Source organism: Mastomys coucha, unplaced genomic scaffold (assembly GCF_008632895.1).
Source record: "Mastomys coucha isolate ucsf_1 unplaced genomic scaffold, UCSF_Mcou_1 pScaffold23, whole genome shotgun sequence".
Lineage (NCBI taxonomy): Eukaryota > Metazoa > Chordata > Mammalia > Rodentia > Muridae > Mastomys > Mastomys coucha.
This window is the reverse complement of record NW_022196906.1, coordinates 8,853,188-8,869,167: the sequence shown is the minus strand read 5'-3', so window position 1 is coordinate 8,869,167 and position 15,980 is coordinate 8,853,188. Positions and strand designations below refer to the sequence as shown.

At 48.0% G+C, this 15,980-nt stretch overlaps 1 protein-coding gene across 2 annotated transcripts; it reads right to left on the bottom strand.

The window, feature by feature from the left end:
- Nucleotides 1–2,158: 2,158 nt before the first annotated feature.
- Gpr83 (G protein-coupled receptor 83) lies at nucleotides 2,159–11,287 on the bottom strand. 2 transcript variants are annotated; one of them, XM_031344454.1, is made up of 4 exons: nucleotides 10,571–11,287; nucleotides 6,517–6,642; nucleotides 4,506–4,639; nucleotides 2,159–3,303 (listed from the first exon to the last, which is right to left on the bottom strand). In XM_031344454.1, exons 1-4 carry the CDS (start codon nucleotides 10,952–10,954, stop codon nucleotides 2,679–2,681), a joined length of 1,269 nt encoding a protein of 422 aa, XP_031200314.1. In that variant the 5' UTR covers nucleotides 10,955–11,287; the 3' UTR covers nucleotides 2,159–2,678. The 2 variants fall into 2 exon arrangements, with proteins under 2 accessions (XP_031200314.1, XP_031200315.1); XM_031344455.1 differs by lacking the exon at nucleotides 6,517–6,642 and having other exon boundaries at nucleotides 2,503–3,303; nucleotides 10,571–11,243.
- Nucleotides 11,288–15,980: the final 4,693 nt, after the last annotated feature.

Here is a 15,980-nt window from a genome sequence, read left to right as displayed (position 1 = left end):
GGCTTTGACATCTACGACATGAGGAAACATTCACAAATCTGAGTTCCTATCTCTCATCATTGGTCAGATCACCCTCATTTACAGCTGTCTTTTTTTGGCTTTTTGAGACAGGGTTTCTCTGTATTGCCCTGGCTGGCCTCGAACTCAGAAATCTACCTGCCTCTGCCTCCCAAGTGCTGAGATTAAAGGTGTGTGCCACCACTGCCCAGCTACATCTGTCTTTAAAACTAACTTTAGCAGCTCTATGAAACGGCATCAGGTTACTCTCTATGGCGGCACTCCAGACCTAGTATGGCATCAACCACAGCACACGCAGGGGAGGCTGTGTCTGCCATGGCACACGCAGGGAGACTGTGTCTGTTGGGTTCTGCTATGGAGAGGCCTCTGGGCTCCAAAAGCAGCTTTGTTTCCTCCAAAATCACCGAGGACGAGTGTAGCTCAGGGTTCAGGCATGCATCACAGGTGTATCACCTCCAAGGAGGGGACATGGCAGATCCTGACGAGGAGTCAGAGGTCTCTCCGTGCTCTCTTCACCTACACCGCGCCCAGACTTTCTAAGATAAAATCCTGGGCTTCACAAGGAGAATCTCCGTGCACTCCTCATATAATCCATGCCAATCCCGTTTTAAAGGTTACCATCTGTGGCATGGTCACCAGTCCAAGAAGCACAGCCTGCACACAGAGGAGAGGTTTTTATTGCGCCTATGGTGGCTTACAATAAAGCACACTTTACAGCATATTGGAAAAACTCAGGCTTCACAAAGAGCACAGTCACTGTTACCAGTTACATCTACTCAGATGCATACAGGGAATATGGGGAAGGGAGCAGACAGGGAGCAACAGGAGATGCAGACCTGAGGGCTGACTCTGTGACAGGGCACTCTCGTCAGCTGCCCTCAGGGACTTGTGACTGAAGCTCTTTCCACAATTCCCTGGGGTAGACACACTGTGTGTTGCTGCTACCTGCCCTCAGGCTAGTACCCTGACTCTCCTTGGCCACAGGAAAGATGCAACTCACACGTACCAGCTGACACTATAGAGATCAGGGCAGATGCAGAAGCTGTGACCTCAAAAACTCACTTTATATTTGGAAATCTCCTTCTATCCTCTCCAAGACATTTTTCTTTAAAACTCTGCTGTTCTATAGATGACTTTTTTTAATTTTGGAAGTTTTCTAGCACTCCCATAGATTGACTAGTTTAAGAAACCCCCTAGGTTCGTTACAGAGAATCAGGCTTAACCAAATTGTGCTTCAGTTAGCAACTGAGAGTTCTAAATGAATCTAGGATGAGCCTCTCCTCCCTCAAGCCTCAGTTTCCCTCTCAGCTCCACAAAGATGCTTTGTCTCAGTGATGACTCTGTGAGGAGATGGGAACCTGAAGCTAGCACAGTGGCAGCCACCACTCTGAGCACAGGGATTAGAGTCTGTTCTGCCTACACATCTGTCAGTGGGTGACACTGAGAGTCATCAGGACCATATGGAAGATGATGAAATCGCTGGCTACCTGGAATGAGATTTCTCTGACAAAAGTGCTCTTAAGGATTAAAGTTGTTTTAAGAAGCCGGTAAGTTTTGGAAAAATGACACATGAATTTCTCAAGTGATATAGACAGTGAAATCTTTTCTTGGTAACTGGTGTGAAAAAAAATTTTCATCATTCAGACAACATAGAAAAATGCCCTGTCTAGACAGCTCGGCCAGATGAGGTGTTTAAGCACAATTATTTCTAGCTTATTGGAAAGCAACTCTCTCATTGCCCATTAAAAAAGAACAGTGACTCACCCCTTCTTGTTTCTGGGGGTCAGGGGAAGGGATGCTACCTCCCAGCTCTCTTATGCACTGCTCATCTTGATGGTAACTACCTAGGAGAGGACCAGGCCCTACCCATCACTAGTTACAGGAGAGAGTCGACCCTTGCCTCGCTCTCCTCTCCTCTCCTCTCCTCCCTTCTCTTCTCCTCCCTTCGTTTCTCATCTGCTGAGGGACCCCATTCATCACAGAGGAATTCAATAGTACTCTGACAAATCCCAGTTTCTTGCTAATTATTACAATCTACACAGACATGTGTAGTTCAGGATTTTAAAAGTACAAATGTACACACACAGAGAAGGCAAAGTTACAGATAAATTCACAGCATATTCACAGGCTTTTTTTTTTCTTTTTACAAATTTGATGGGCTGAATTCATTTCTTTACTTCTCTGAAGTTTTCAAAATGGCAATACTAATTTCTCCTTATTTTTAAGAAACCAAAATGGGTCCTGTCTGGTCATAGATAGAGCCAAGGCCATTAAAGCTGTGTGATTACACTTGCTTCAATGACTTCAGAATGTCTTTGTGCCTGTTCTTTTCTGAGCATGTGGGTCAGTCCCACCAATAGTATGACTCAGGTCCCCCTGCGGGTGCTCAGCAGTAGGAAGAACAAGGTAGCAGGTGCTAGAAAAATGGAGGTGGTTGACTGGACCAGCCTCTGTTGGAGCTGAGGTGGCTTCCAGAGCTCTTCCTCAAAGATCTACACACAACACCTCATAGCATCTTCTAGAAGGTTTGCAAATCAGATGGGGCTGGACAGGTTCCTAGGTACCCAAGCATTTCACTGCTTCTGTGGAACTTTTCAACTCTGTGTGTGTCTGGTCAGTTGTAAGAGGACAGAACCCTCCCCCACCACCTCCAGCTTTCCCTAAGTCATAGCCACAATGGGTTCCACAGAGGACAGATCTGTCTTCCCAGACTGGATCTGGGAAGAGGGCAGGTGGTGATTAGCTAGCAGGGCCCTCCGACCATGGCTCTTCTCTGTCCATGCCACCCTGAAGGAAGGAACTGGGGAGGGCGGCCTGTCTTCCTGAGGCTTGGGTGGCCTTTGGCAAATGCTCAGCAGTGCCTTTAGCTCAACCCTAAAGTTCTCATTGAGCCAGCAGTAGATGAAGGGGTTATAACAAGTACTGCTCATGGCAAACCAATGGAAGGCAAAGTAGAGGGCATTGTTGGTGTGGATGGCCTTGCTGGACAGGAGGAGGACATAGCAGTTGAGAGGGAACCAGCAGAGGGCAAAGAGGACGACCACAAGCACCAGCATCTTCACGGTGGTCTTCTTCTTGCGTCGCAGGGCGAGGTACTGCTCTGTGGTCACATCGCCGATGGTGTTACAGAGCCACAGCTTCTTGGCCACACGAGCATAGGCCACTGAGATGATGAAGAGTGGAAGTAGGTAGAGCAGGATGAAGGTGGCCAGGTCCAGGTACTTCCAGAAGAGGTCAGCTGGCTCTGGGAAGTCCGGCAGGCAAAGGGAGCGCACAATGTCCTCACTGAGCCAAGAGAGAGGGGAAAAGGAAGATGGCCGGCTATGAGTGGGGGAATCAGTGCTACCACTTCCTATGGAGGAATGCTGGCCTCCCTACCTAAGGCTTGAGCAATCTTTCACAGTCTTTTTGGTACCATGGCCTAATCATCCCATCATGCTTCAGTCTCTCCACACAACATTTTATAGAGGTCAGGAAGATCTCTGTGTCCCCTAAACCTGGCATTATCCCTTGGACACAGTGGGTCCATGGATATTCAGTGAACAGATAAATGAATGAATGATGATGAATGAACGGATCGATGAAGGAATGAAGCAGCAATGTTCTTGCTCAGGAAACCAGTTCTTTCTTGAGTCCCCTTTGTAGTCAGTTCTCACCCCAAAGAGCGACCATTAAAAGAAATGGAAGGTCAGAAGAGCAGGTGGTAAAGTACACATGCCTCTAGCCATGTCCAGGCCTTACTCACTGCCTTACTCACACATTCTAGAAAGAAACGGAAGGAGGGAGGCAGCTGTTTCTCAGTGGAAAGCCGTAAGACGCCGAAACCACTCCAAGTCCCCTCCTTGGTTCACTGTTGGTGAATACGTACTGCAGGTTTGTAGTGTGGAGGTTTGTAGTGTGGAGGCAGAGTGAGGGATCGGCTCAGAGAGATCATGAGCTCAGAAGCTCTGCCTTCTGCACAGTCTGCCATGGAGACAGGCTATTATCAAGTAGATATGTGGTTTTTGTTATTGTTTTTAACTGAGTGTTTGAAAGAAGGAGTTTCTCATTTGGTAAGAGCATATGTTAAGGACCAAACTGGGTGGTGGGGGACATAAGGAATCCTGCCTCAGAAGCATATACTCACGCTTATTTTCTTTCTAAGTTCTGTGAGCAGGGAATTCTTGCTTATTTTAACCAGGGCTGAGTGGGCATCTGTGTGAGCACATGCCTCCTGGTGGCAGAACCTGGTAACTACTGCCTTGTCTTTGCAAACAGCCTAGAAAGCAAGGGTGGGTTGAATAGAGGATGCAGAGACTCAGCATGGGCCAAGAAGCAACTGGATGAGAGCTGGCAAGAATAGCTCATGAAATAGATGTGCCTGACAGCAAGAGTCCCATCTGGAGGGGGTCCAGTTCAATCTCAGTGACTGTGGGCCACGTGTTTCTGGAGGTCAACATGGTACACTCCCCACTGAGCCCCAGGCTATTCCAACTCACACTTCTCACCTGTACTTGAAGGTAAACAGTTTCTGGCAGATGGCATGTGGCAGAGAGAAGAAGGTAGCCATGATCCAGATGACAGCAATATAGACGACACCCTTGGTGATGGAGATCCGAGGCTTCAGGGGATGCATGATGACCTAGAAAACATGTGAGGGTCTCACAGCTGAGGGTGAAAGCAGGTAAGATCCAGGTCTTATTCATCAAAGGGTGTGCTCCCTTTACATTCCTTGGTGGTGTCCGCATGGCACTAGGCAGCCAAGGAGTTAAAGGGAGGTCACTCCTACCACAGCTCAACTCCAGGGATGGGAAGAGGGTGTCATGTGGACTCTGTGGCTCCTGGAAGTCCCAAGGCCTCTTGCAAGTGAGAAGAGCAGGGTGGAGTGAGGAGGGTACCAAGAAGGTGACTCAAGCTCATCCCCACCTCCTCAAGGCCTGACCATCTTTCTGTGGTTCCAGACCCTGGACGCTATAGAGGGTGGATGCCACCCACTAAAGCCATTACTAAATTCCAATCCAGACTAGTTTTCATGCACTTAAAAGGAAACTGGTAACACAGACATGGAGCCAAAATGTGTCTTGGAATTGACATTGTGCCAATCAACTCTTCTAAGCTTAAATAATGGTGGAAATTAAAAAGCATTTCCATTTGTGAGACTAGTTCCTGGGGCAGAGGTACCCCAGATCTCTGATCGAATTAGTGAAGGCTAACAAGAGGTAAGGAACGGCTGCATGCAAACTTTCCTCAGCTGGCTGTGACATACCTTCTCTATAGGAAGGCCTGATTCTAACATGATCAGGGCAGTTTGAAAATAGAGTGATCTCAAATTTGGGCAGTCCATCCCTCAACTGATGTGGAAATTCCTTCAAGAACACTTTTCTCAAATTGTCACCAGATGCACTTAGATGTGGCTAGTGGCCTGAGGCACTGTGTCCTAGGCAGCTCTGTCCACTTTGAACATTTATTTTTATTTGAAAGCCATTCTTTACATTGAATGGGGCCTTTGAGTGTGGGTCTTTGGACCCAGTTCTCTATTGGGCCATATCATGCTTCTTGGATTATCTCATTGCACACTTTGGTTATCTTTATCCTGAGGCTACTTGCTTTGTGGGTCTGTTTAAATCATCACAGAGCAGGATAGTCTAGTGATAAGAGCATGATCTTGGAGCCAGATAGATGTTGGACCTAATGTGGTCATTCTTGGTCACATGATCATGGGAAAGTTGTGTGCATTTCTGAACCTGTTTCCTAATTTTTAATATGGTCTAATTCAGTGGTTCTCAACCTTCACAACATGATTCTGATAGCCTTAGAAACTGAGATACTGTTCACTGGTAAAATTAAAGTTATAAAGTACCAACAACATAATTTTGTGTTTGGGGTTATCACAACATGAGAAACTGCATTAAAGGGTCACACATTAGGAAGGTTGAGAACCAGGGAATACTCAGCAATATGTGCTTATGGGTTATGGAGTTTGTGGGGCAGTACACCTGGCCCAGAGTTGGCCTCTTCCAAAAGGGATGGCCTTAGGTCCTCTTTGAGTGTCTACCACCCATGAGGCACCAACCAGATGCTCACGCCTGTGCTACCAAGCCTACCTCTCTTGTTAGCAGTGCACTGCCGTGTGTTCCTCCTACACTGTCTGAGCCAGAGACTCCCCATGTTCCACCTAAGCCTCCTTCGACCTGCAGTTATTTGCTTCTTCATTTCCATCCATGATTTTCTGTGTTTGCTTTTCTACCACCAAAATAACTCATTACATTCAGAGATGGGAACCAGCAGAGAGTCTTCCCTTCAACAACAAAGTGGGAATAACCTTTTGCAACTACCAAAGGGTTTGACATCTCTCGTGTCCTTGCCCAAACCGATCAACAAGGAGACAAGTACTTAAGCTGTCAGCGGGGCAGAATGAGTCACTGTCCTGAGGGTATTCTCTACAGACTGTGGTGGTAGTATCCCACCAGGCAGGCATAGACAGAGAGGGGAGGGTGACCTGAGGACAGGTGCTCTCACCTGGTGACGGTCCACAGCGATAGCTGTCAGAGTCAGTGCTGAGACATGGAGAGAACAGTACTGGGCAAAGCGACTGACATGACACATGCCCTTCCCAAACACCCATGTGCTGTTCACAAAGCGGACCTGTGGGTAAAATACAGATGGCGGGGACAGACACAATCAATAGGCCTTGACTGGTACCAGTTCTAACTTCTCAATGGTCTTTGAAGAAATCTCTTCAGGAGACCTCTCACCTCTCCCAGCCAAGAAATCTTCCAGCTACTGTGCCATGGACCATATGGCTTTCCCCAGCATAACCTATTTTTGTTCATTCAGTTTACCAAACCCCAGCCATGGCCCTGCACCATCAGGTATCAGGAGAACTTGGGAAGAACACGGGCTCTGGGGTTGACATTTCCACCTCTATTTATTGCCATGCAGCCTTAGCCAATAAACTCCTTTAACCTCAGTTTTCTCATTTTTAGAAACTGGCTTCAAAATCTCTACCTGAAAGGCTTATTATAAAATCTGTAAAGATGGGAGAAATTGCCTGGGCAAATTGTTAAAACTCGATTTTTAGAAATGGGAAGCTGGCATTTTGAAGTGTAGTAATATTCTTTCTTGGCTGAATGGAGCGTGGCCTTGTGGGAAAACAACATATCCACTGTGCTTAGAAGGTGTGTGTGTGTGTGTGTGTGTGTGTGTGTGTGTTATGTGTAAGTGATCCAACTCAGAGCCCATACATGCTGTGTGAGTGACCTATTACTGAACTACATATGTCCCAGCCCCGTGTCTATGCCAATATTACAGCTGATCAACCTGGACAGAAAAACCTGGGAAGGTGAAGGTTACAGTGGGGAGAAATGCGACCCTTGGGGAAGACAAGGTCCTCCCTCAGTACTGTATAGGGCTGGATGCTTACACAGGCCTGGAGCAGCTCCTGTGAGAAATGTCTTGTGCCCAGGAGAAACGGAGCATCAATTCTGACCAACGCATGTCTGATCCAGGGAGGATGGGCCACCAGGCAGGAGTGAAATGGGCAAACGGAGGGACTGACAGCAGAGCCGGAAACAGCCAGAAATTTAGCTGGACAGAAATACTCTCACTACCTGGATTTACAGCAGAGATTTCGCCACCCCCTGCTGTCATCTTAGAAGGGGAGGTGAGAGACAGATCAGAGAATGGGCCAGCCTTGACTGGCACACAGTTATGCCTCTCATTGGTATCTGAGGAGCATCCTCTCAGGAACTTTCTCAGCCTTCCCAGCAAAGAAATATTGCCAGTGTTGTGCTGAACCACAGAGCACACTTTCCTCAGCATAGCTCACAGATTCCCACTTGAGGGTCCCTAAGCCTTCACCCCTGCATGTGTGAACCAGGCTTATCATTTCAAATGTGGTTATAAAAATCATGCATGCTAGAAAGCAGATGTAGGGCAGGCTACAACACGTCATACTTAGCTTCCAAAGTATCATTACGACTGCACACGGGGGTGTTTAAGATGAGCAAGACTCACATATGTGGAGACTAGGATAAAAGCCATCAACCCTGGGTCAGGGTCTGTTGGGAACCAAGGAGTGGGGCATTTGCCTGGTGTGCATACAGGAAAGTTGGGTCAAGTCTGGCTATATCTCCATGGGGAGAAGATCCAGGGCTTTGTTTTGTGGCTGGGAGGAACCATGGAGGCGACAAAGCAGGGCATCTTCAACCCCCGCCCCTGCCTCACCTACGATCAGCAAGTGAGCAAACCTTAGGTTCCAATGGGCCATCGCCACCTTCCAGAAGCCCTCTTCTCTCTGGACCTTGCCGTCACGCTGCTTGGGTGCAACACTGCTGCTGGCAAGTGAGGCTCACCCAGACAGAGGCTGGCTGCAGGAGGTCCCAGTCCTGACCCCTGGCCCAGCCTCTCTTTCTGACCCACCCCAGCTTCATCCAGCCACTCCGTGCTTCCTCAATACAGAATGAACTTCAGGGGCTTCTTTCTTTTGCTCTGCCTGCTCCTTCTGTGCTGTGTGTACTGAGCATTAATCTCAACCCAGGGGATCCAGCTCTTACAGACCCGTTGCAGTGGCACATCCCTTTTAAAGTCTCCTTTGACCCCCGGTGGGTTAGAATGAAGGCCTGTCTCCTTCAGGCTTCACTGCACCGTCTGCATGCCTCCATCATGGGAACCACCAGCATGTGCCTGTTATTGTCTCAGGGATCAGAGCCAGTCTTCATGCTGACTGCAGTGGGCACAATGGCTGGGAAGAGGGGCCCAGGAGGAGGCCAAAGCAGCCAAAGGCAATGCCTTACCCAAGTAGGAAGGCTCTGGTGAGCAGGCTGAGGAATTTGAAGACCTTCCCTCCCAGTTTTCACAACCTGTGTGCACAGAGCAACACCCTAGATGGATGGATGGATGGATGGATGGATGGATGGATGGATGGATGGATGGATAGATAGATAGATAGATAGATAGATAGATAGATAGAAGTTCCTTAAAGGAGTTTGGACTGGGAAGATGCCATATGTGAGGTTCAAAGCCCAGTTGTTATGTTTGTCCTGTAGGAAGGGCAGACAATCCTTTCTTACAGGAGATCCCTGGGACATTCAGCTCTCAGTTGTCTCTGCTTCTTTGTCCCTTCTTGTGTCTACTGCATATCTGACCCTGCAGCCTGGCTCTGAACAACAAGGACAAAGCCAGACCCTGGAGCCTTGCAGTTCACAGCCAAGACCCACCCCAGCTCACCTACCCTCTGATGAAAAGCCAAGGGGGAAGCTACGGAGAGCCACGATGCAGCTTTTCTAAGTATCCAGGAGGCACAAGGGGACTCTTATGTCTCAGCCAGTGCCTAGAGGACCCTGAAGGACCACTGATAGGTTAGTATAAGCTAAAGGACAATAGGACAAGTTGGTGTCTTGAAGCAGTGGAAACAGAACATGGGTCAAGAGTATCCCCAATCCTGCTGGAGGCTAAGTGGACACACCAGTGTACTTGAGTGAAAAGACCAAGTTCTCTTGGCTCTGCAGGTGGCTTTGGACAAGGACACGACCTCTATGCCTTGGTTTCCTTTTCTGCAAAATGTGAGTATGTTCTTATAAGGAAGAATAGGAGAGAGAATGAGAATATTTTGAAGATGGAAGATTTGGTAGGACCTCACATGGGCCAATGGACTTACAGTGATCCATCTTCTTGTCTGTCAGTTGTGTCTGAGATGGATGACGGATGGACGGACGGACAGACAGACAGACAGACAGGCAGATATTCTGCTTGGCTAATAACTTTAACAAGTTATTCCCTAAGTTGCAAGGGCATGCCTCTACTGTAGAGATGAGCTGTCTGTCACTGGATTGCTCAGCCATAACCTCACTGTTTCAAACCATCTGTGAGCTCCCTGGTCACTGAGGGACAGAAACAACATCAGTAAACACCATATAGCCGAAGCCCAGAGAGGCAGACACTTGCATCCCTTGCACAAATGTCCCAACCCTCACAGCACAAGCCTCACCCTGGGGTTCCCTATCAAGCCACAGAGGGAACGCAGGTTAACCCACTAGCACAGAGAAAGACATTTCAGACTCTATTAACAACTAACAGTTGCTGCCTCAAACGACCCAGCAGCAGCAGCGGCAGCAGCCTATGGGTGGGAGGTGGGTTTTTCACAGGCTGGAGAGAGGGTCAGGATAGTAGCCCCTGATAACATTTCAGGGGCCTGATTTACTGTTCGCTACTTCCAAACGCCTGTGACCAAGGAGGGTAAACAGGGAATGGTCAGTCCATTTGAGCCAACTGCAGGCAATTGACTCATTGAGTTAGTGCTACCAGCTGCAGTAACTCAGGCTTGGGAATGAAGGGGAAAAGAAAGAGCAAGGGCGAGACAGAGATGGAAGGAATAATGATTAGTGACAGGAGAGAAAGGAGACTCAAGGATTTAGACAGGAACACACAGTAAGGCTGAGGTGGCCGAGCAGAACAGGTGAAGGACTAGGGTGGGAGAGCCTGGAGGTGGGAAGGACCTGGAAGAGAGAGAATGTCAGGAGGAGAGAGAAAGATGCTTCAGGAGAAGAGACTGAGCCTGAGAGCCTTTCCTTACCAAAGTGAAGGGCGTGTTGAGCAATGTGATCATGATGTCCGCCACTGCCAGGTTGACAATGAAGAGGCTGGTAGCCGAGTGCATGCGCTGGTTCTTAAAGATGACATGACAGACCAGGACATTGCCGAAGAGCGAGAAGATGATGATGAAGGAGTAGGCCACAATGAGCAGGGCTTTCACCGTGGGGTTCTGGGACTCGGCCCCATAGCGTCTCCTGCCCACGAAGTTCTGCCAGTCAGAGAAAGTGTAGTTGGCCCAGAAGTGCGAGGCGTTGGGCCCGGTTAGGGCTGCCTCCATGCTGGGATGCTCAGTGAGGACCTGCGGTTGCTCAGTGGCTCGCACCGAGGACAGAAGAAAGAGAAGCAGGACAGGAGGGACGGTCATGTCCAGTCACTGCAGCTCTGGACACAAGGGCCGGACTCCCTGCCGGGCTCCGTGCGCGGAGGCTGGGTGCGAGGCTCTGAGCCCACAGGGCTAGAGGAGTCGGCACCACAGAGGGCAGCCTGGGCGCGAGGGGCACGGAGTACAGAGGGAGCCCCGACCTCTGTCCGAGGGAACCTGGACCGCGCCAGGTCCGGACTCGAGAGGCAACCGAGATCCTCCAGAGGATCCGGACCAAGAGAAAAGTCCCGGAACGCCAAGGGACTCTGATGGCGCCGACTGCCACCCACCTCGGTCCTCGGTGGCGCTCGCGCGATTCTCTCGCAGCACTTTTATACCTCTGCTCCCGCTGGAGTCAGAGCGCCTCCGCCTATAGGGCCGTGCAGCGTCTCTTCGCTCCAGTGACGCGCTCGGTTCCAGTTGCCCCGCTCCCCTCTCGCAGCACCGCAGTTTCCAGCGCAGCTCTCACCGGCTCTGCTACGCGGCTTAACCGGCTGCAGCCCAGACTCCGGCAGTCCCCTCCCTCATGCTCACCAGCTTTCTGTACAGCAAGCCGGCAGACAGGTGCAAACAGCCCTGGGGACTGTGTGGAGTCACACTTCAAGGCTGGGTCTGTGCAGTCCGAGGATCCCATGTTGGTTTCCGTTTGAACTGTAGCCTCAGCAAATCCCCAATAGTAAGGCGGCTCCTGATCTGGGAAGATCCTGGGATGCCGCAAATCCTGAAATAGACCTAGAATGTTTCCTCTCCATCTAGACCTTAAGACTCGCCACTCGCGGGAGGGCTTAGTAAAGGCCTATTGTTTTATTGACAGCCTTCAAACACTTCTTGACACATCCAAGAAGCAGAAGAAATAAAGAGCTCCACTTCTGTGTCCACGCCTCTGGAAACTGTAGCTTTGCCACCATGGCTCTCTGGACACTCCCTCTCAGCCACCCACCCACTTCTCCAGTGAGAATTTTTAAATTGTATTTAAAAATAAGTATAGTTAGCATACACAGTAGTGAGTTTCTTCATGAGAGTGTCATGAATACATATCATGCATATGTACTTTATTCTTATCAACCCTCATCCTGGCTTCCCATCGTTCCTCTTTCTGGTCCCCTTCCTCTGGGGAAATTGTTCTTCCCTCTTTCATGTCACACATACTTTGGTCTCCCTCTCTTGCTCCTTACTTGCCCCTTCAGTCCCTCTCATAGACCCCTCTTTTACTTGTGTATATACCTATCTTGATAGACAATTCTTCTGTGGGAACTGCATTATCCACCTTCTGGCTCCCCTGTGGGATGCCTCTTACAGAACCTCTGACCACCCCACCTAGTGCCAGACTTAAGGACATCTAGTGTGTCATCTGACCCTAGTGAGCAATCCCTTAGCTAATCAACCCAAATGCTGCTGACCAAGTGACCAGGGAACAGAAAGGAATCCCCCATTTCCTATTTCTTTTTTTCTCTGCTCCAATCTCTGTTGGTTTTGCCTGCCTCCCCACCATGCCCTTCACAGACTTGTAAATGTCCTATCTTTAAGTTATAGTTGATGAATCTGTATGTTTGTTGCAAAATGGGAATCCAGGTTCACATAGCAGAAGCCGGAAGAGCAAAGGAACAGGCCAACTGCACTGTGTACACGCACCTAGCACACACCTGTTCTCCCCTGAAGTGCCCGCTCTGAACCAAGCTGCTAATCTAACTGTCCTAAGGTATGTACCGACCACTGGTTTGTGAATTTGATTCCAAAGTCTGGAGACAAATTCTTCGCTACTGCTTCCTTCTGGCCCGCTGTGCCCTCAAGTGGGCACGTACATGCTTCTCTGGCTCCTGCAGAGAACCTGGAGGCCTGCCCCAAATGGCCATGGAAGAACCTGGGGTGACTGATTGTCCAGGCAGCTGGTGAGCCTGTCATTTTTAATAGATTCAGAGTTGCTTGGTTTGTACTTCCTGCTTACTCAGGTGAAATTCATCCTGCTCAGATCTCTGATTGTGTAGACAACCAGGCTAGGATAGCCTTGTCAGTGGACAGCAGCAGTCAAGGCTTCTGCCTTCTCAGTTCTCTTCATAGTAAAAACCAGGCCTCAGACCTCACTTTCCTAGAGCTAACATGAGATCTAGACACAGTTTACCTTGCTACTAGACTCTAAAAAGAGAGAAACTCACAAAACAGATTGTAATGTAATTTTTGCTATTCCTTTATTTAAAGAAACTCAGTTTATAATAATGACTGCCCTCAGTAATCAACCACCTGTAGCCCCTGTAAATGATTTCATAGAAAAGAAGGTGTAAGGTTTGCGTAAGGTCTGAGGATATGAAAGTTTACGTTGTGAGGGTCTAAGAAGATGTTTCAAGATATGTAAATGCAATCTGTAAAGGTATAAAAATTGTCTTAAGGTATACAAAAATGAAAAAAAAAAACCCTTTCTGATCTCTTTCCCTCTCTGTACTATTGTTATATTAAGACTTTGAAAGTTTAGGATTTTAACATTGATTAGTGGAGTTCTGATAAGCTATTAATCTAGCTCTGGTAAGCACTGACTACTAGTATAGTCAAAAGTTCAAGATTTTACATTTCCTTTGGTTGTCTTCTAAGGATAGACTTAAAAGTGCTTCTCATTGTGCTAAAAACATCTGTCTAATCTGTGTACCCTCATTCTTCTGGATAGAGGGAAGAGTGTTCACGCTTTTCACACAGACTCATTTTGTGCCTCAAGCTTCTACAATGACTCAAAGGTGTGAGTTTATTGTCTTTTCTGCAATGTGGATTTCAGTACATATTACAAACAGTGGTAATACTAACATATCTGAAACTTTTTATCTTTTAATAAACTTACAACATTCTTATAAGCTTCAGGGAATCGACTTGAATCCACCTCTAGTGGGTCAATTGGACTCCAGATAAGCACTCCTGTTGACCAGCAGCCCAAGTTTCCCACCTGCTTCCTCTTCCTAAGGGTATGATCTCCCTCCCCACCCTTCCCTGGCCATGGGACTCCTCTCCCCAAGCTACCAGAACCATGGGCCTAAAAATTTCAAATGTACACCTAAGAAAAAACTCCCCCCTTAACTTTATCTTCTGCCCCTGATACATCTGTCCCAGAAACCTGCCAGTTCCAGGTGTGCCCTCAAAATCTATATCTGCAACAGCTTCAAGAGGCAAGCCCCAGGTGGTCCAGCCTCACAAACTGCTCCTACTGCTGCCTCAATGTCCTTAGCACCAGATGGTCCTAAGTAAAATAGCCTGCTCTTCCAGGACCTGGCCAGCATCCCAGCTTTCTTGGGTCCCCAGAGAGGTCAATGGCCCAAGACAGCAGAGCGACATCTAAAGAGCACAGCACTCCATATATATATTGAACACCTGGTCTCCGGCCAGAGCAGAGAGCATTGAGATAAACAAGCCTTAGTTGGAAAAGCTGGGTGCCTCTAGTTTGTGATGCAAGCTGGCATGATTTCCCACAGCCTATTGTGCTTTGCCACGTAGCTGATGCTGATTGGGACCAGGGAAAGTATTTAACCCACAAGGGCTGGGGGCTGGATATAGATAGGAGTAAGTATGTAGATATAGAAGTAAGATGTAGGAATAGAAGTAAGATGTATGTAAGAATAAGAATAGAAGTAAGATGTAGGAATAGAAGTAAGATGTATGTAAGAATAGGAATAAGTAAGATGTAGGGGGTAGGAGTAAGTAGGAAATAGGAGTAAGTAAGAAGAAAGTAGAAAGATGTAAGTAGTAAGATAGAAGAAGTAAGATAGAAATAAGTAAGATGTAAGAAGCAAGATTACAAGGTTCATAATTAAACTGCTTGGAGAAGAGCTCGTTGTTGCCTCCTTATTTCTGCTGGACAGAAAGGTGGCCGACACAGACCTGCCAAGGTAGACTGCCGTATACATCCTAACGATGGTGAGTGGAGGGGTCTCTGTTCAATTCTGCAGATAGACCTAGTAGGTCCTACAAGTTTAGCAGGTTAGAATAGGGGCACTGTGTGATTAATCATAAGGGAAAGCATCAGATAGAATACGTAACAAATACTTAGCCAAGGTGGGTTTGAGCAGCAGAAGGTCCCTGGGTAAGTCACTCTGGTGCTGGCAGGTAGAAATTGCATTCTTGTGCTTTAGAGAGGTAGGTTATACTAAACATGCCCAAGAATAGGCATGAAGTTCCAACCATTTCCTCTTAAGTAAAAAGTCTGCACGCAGCTATGCTAAGTCTCTGAGCACTCCAGGATCTCCAGCATAGCAACACATTTTACCCTGAACTTGGGCACTATCTGGCCTTTAACAAAGCAAGAGTATAATATCCCTTTGCCTAGTCCCATACCAGGGCTGAGTTATTCCGTCTTTCTTCAGAAGCTTGTCTGTCAGTTACCATCACAGTGAGAAGATGGAAAGTGGGAGCTGTTATAACTGAAGGAATCAACTCCTTTTGTGCATTCTGCATAAAACTGAGGCTATATGTGCAGTCACAATGTGCAAATAGCCCTTAGATTCTATGTCTCTAGTCATAATTACAATCCAACATACCCAAATACAGAACCTAGGGTCTATCTCAAGTGGTCTTGAAGAAACATAGTCTATCACTTTGTAAGTATATTTCAACAAAACTGATACAAAAACTTATAGAACGCCTTCCGATCTGTCTGGGCTGGGGTCCAGAGCAGACCTTGGGTGCAAGCTCTGCAGCCAATCCCACAACACCCAGAGGAAGCTCCACTCCCTGGCATTCTGACACACCCAGGATCAGAGGTGAGCAGGGACCAATATCTGTCCCAACACTGGGAGTAACTGGGACCAGCGGGACCAGGCACACAGGAACTCCTCCAGCCAAGTGACTCGGGTTCCTTCTGGTCTGTCTGGGTTAGTGTTCTGAGCAGACCTTGGACACAAACTCAGTGCCCAAGTCCCACAACACACAGAGAAAGGCCCACTCCCAGGTGATCTAACAAGCCCAGGATCACAGAATCCCAGAATCACAGGATCACAGAGCCAGCTTGACTCTGAGGAGTTCTGTCAAAACCAGGATCACAGGAAGGACAGGCTCC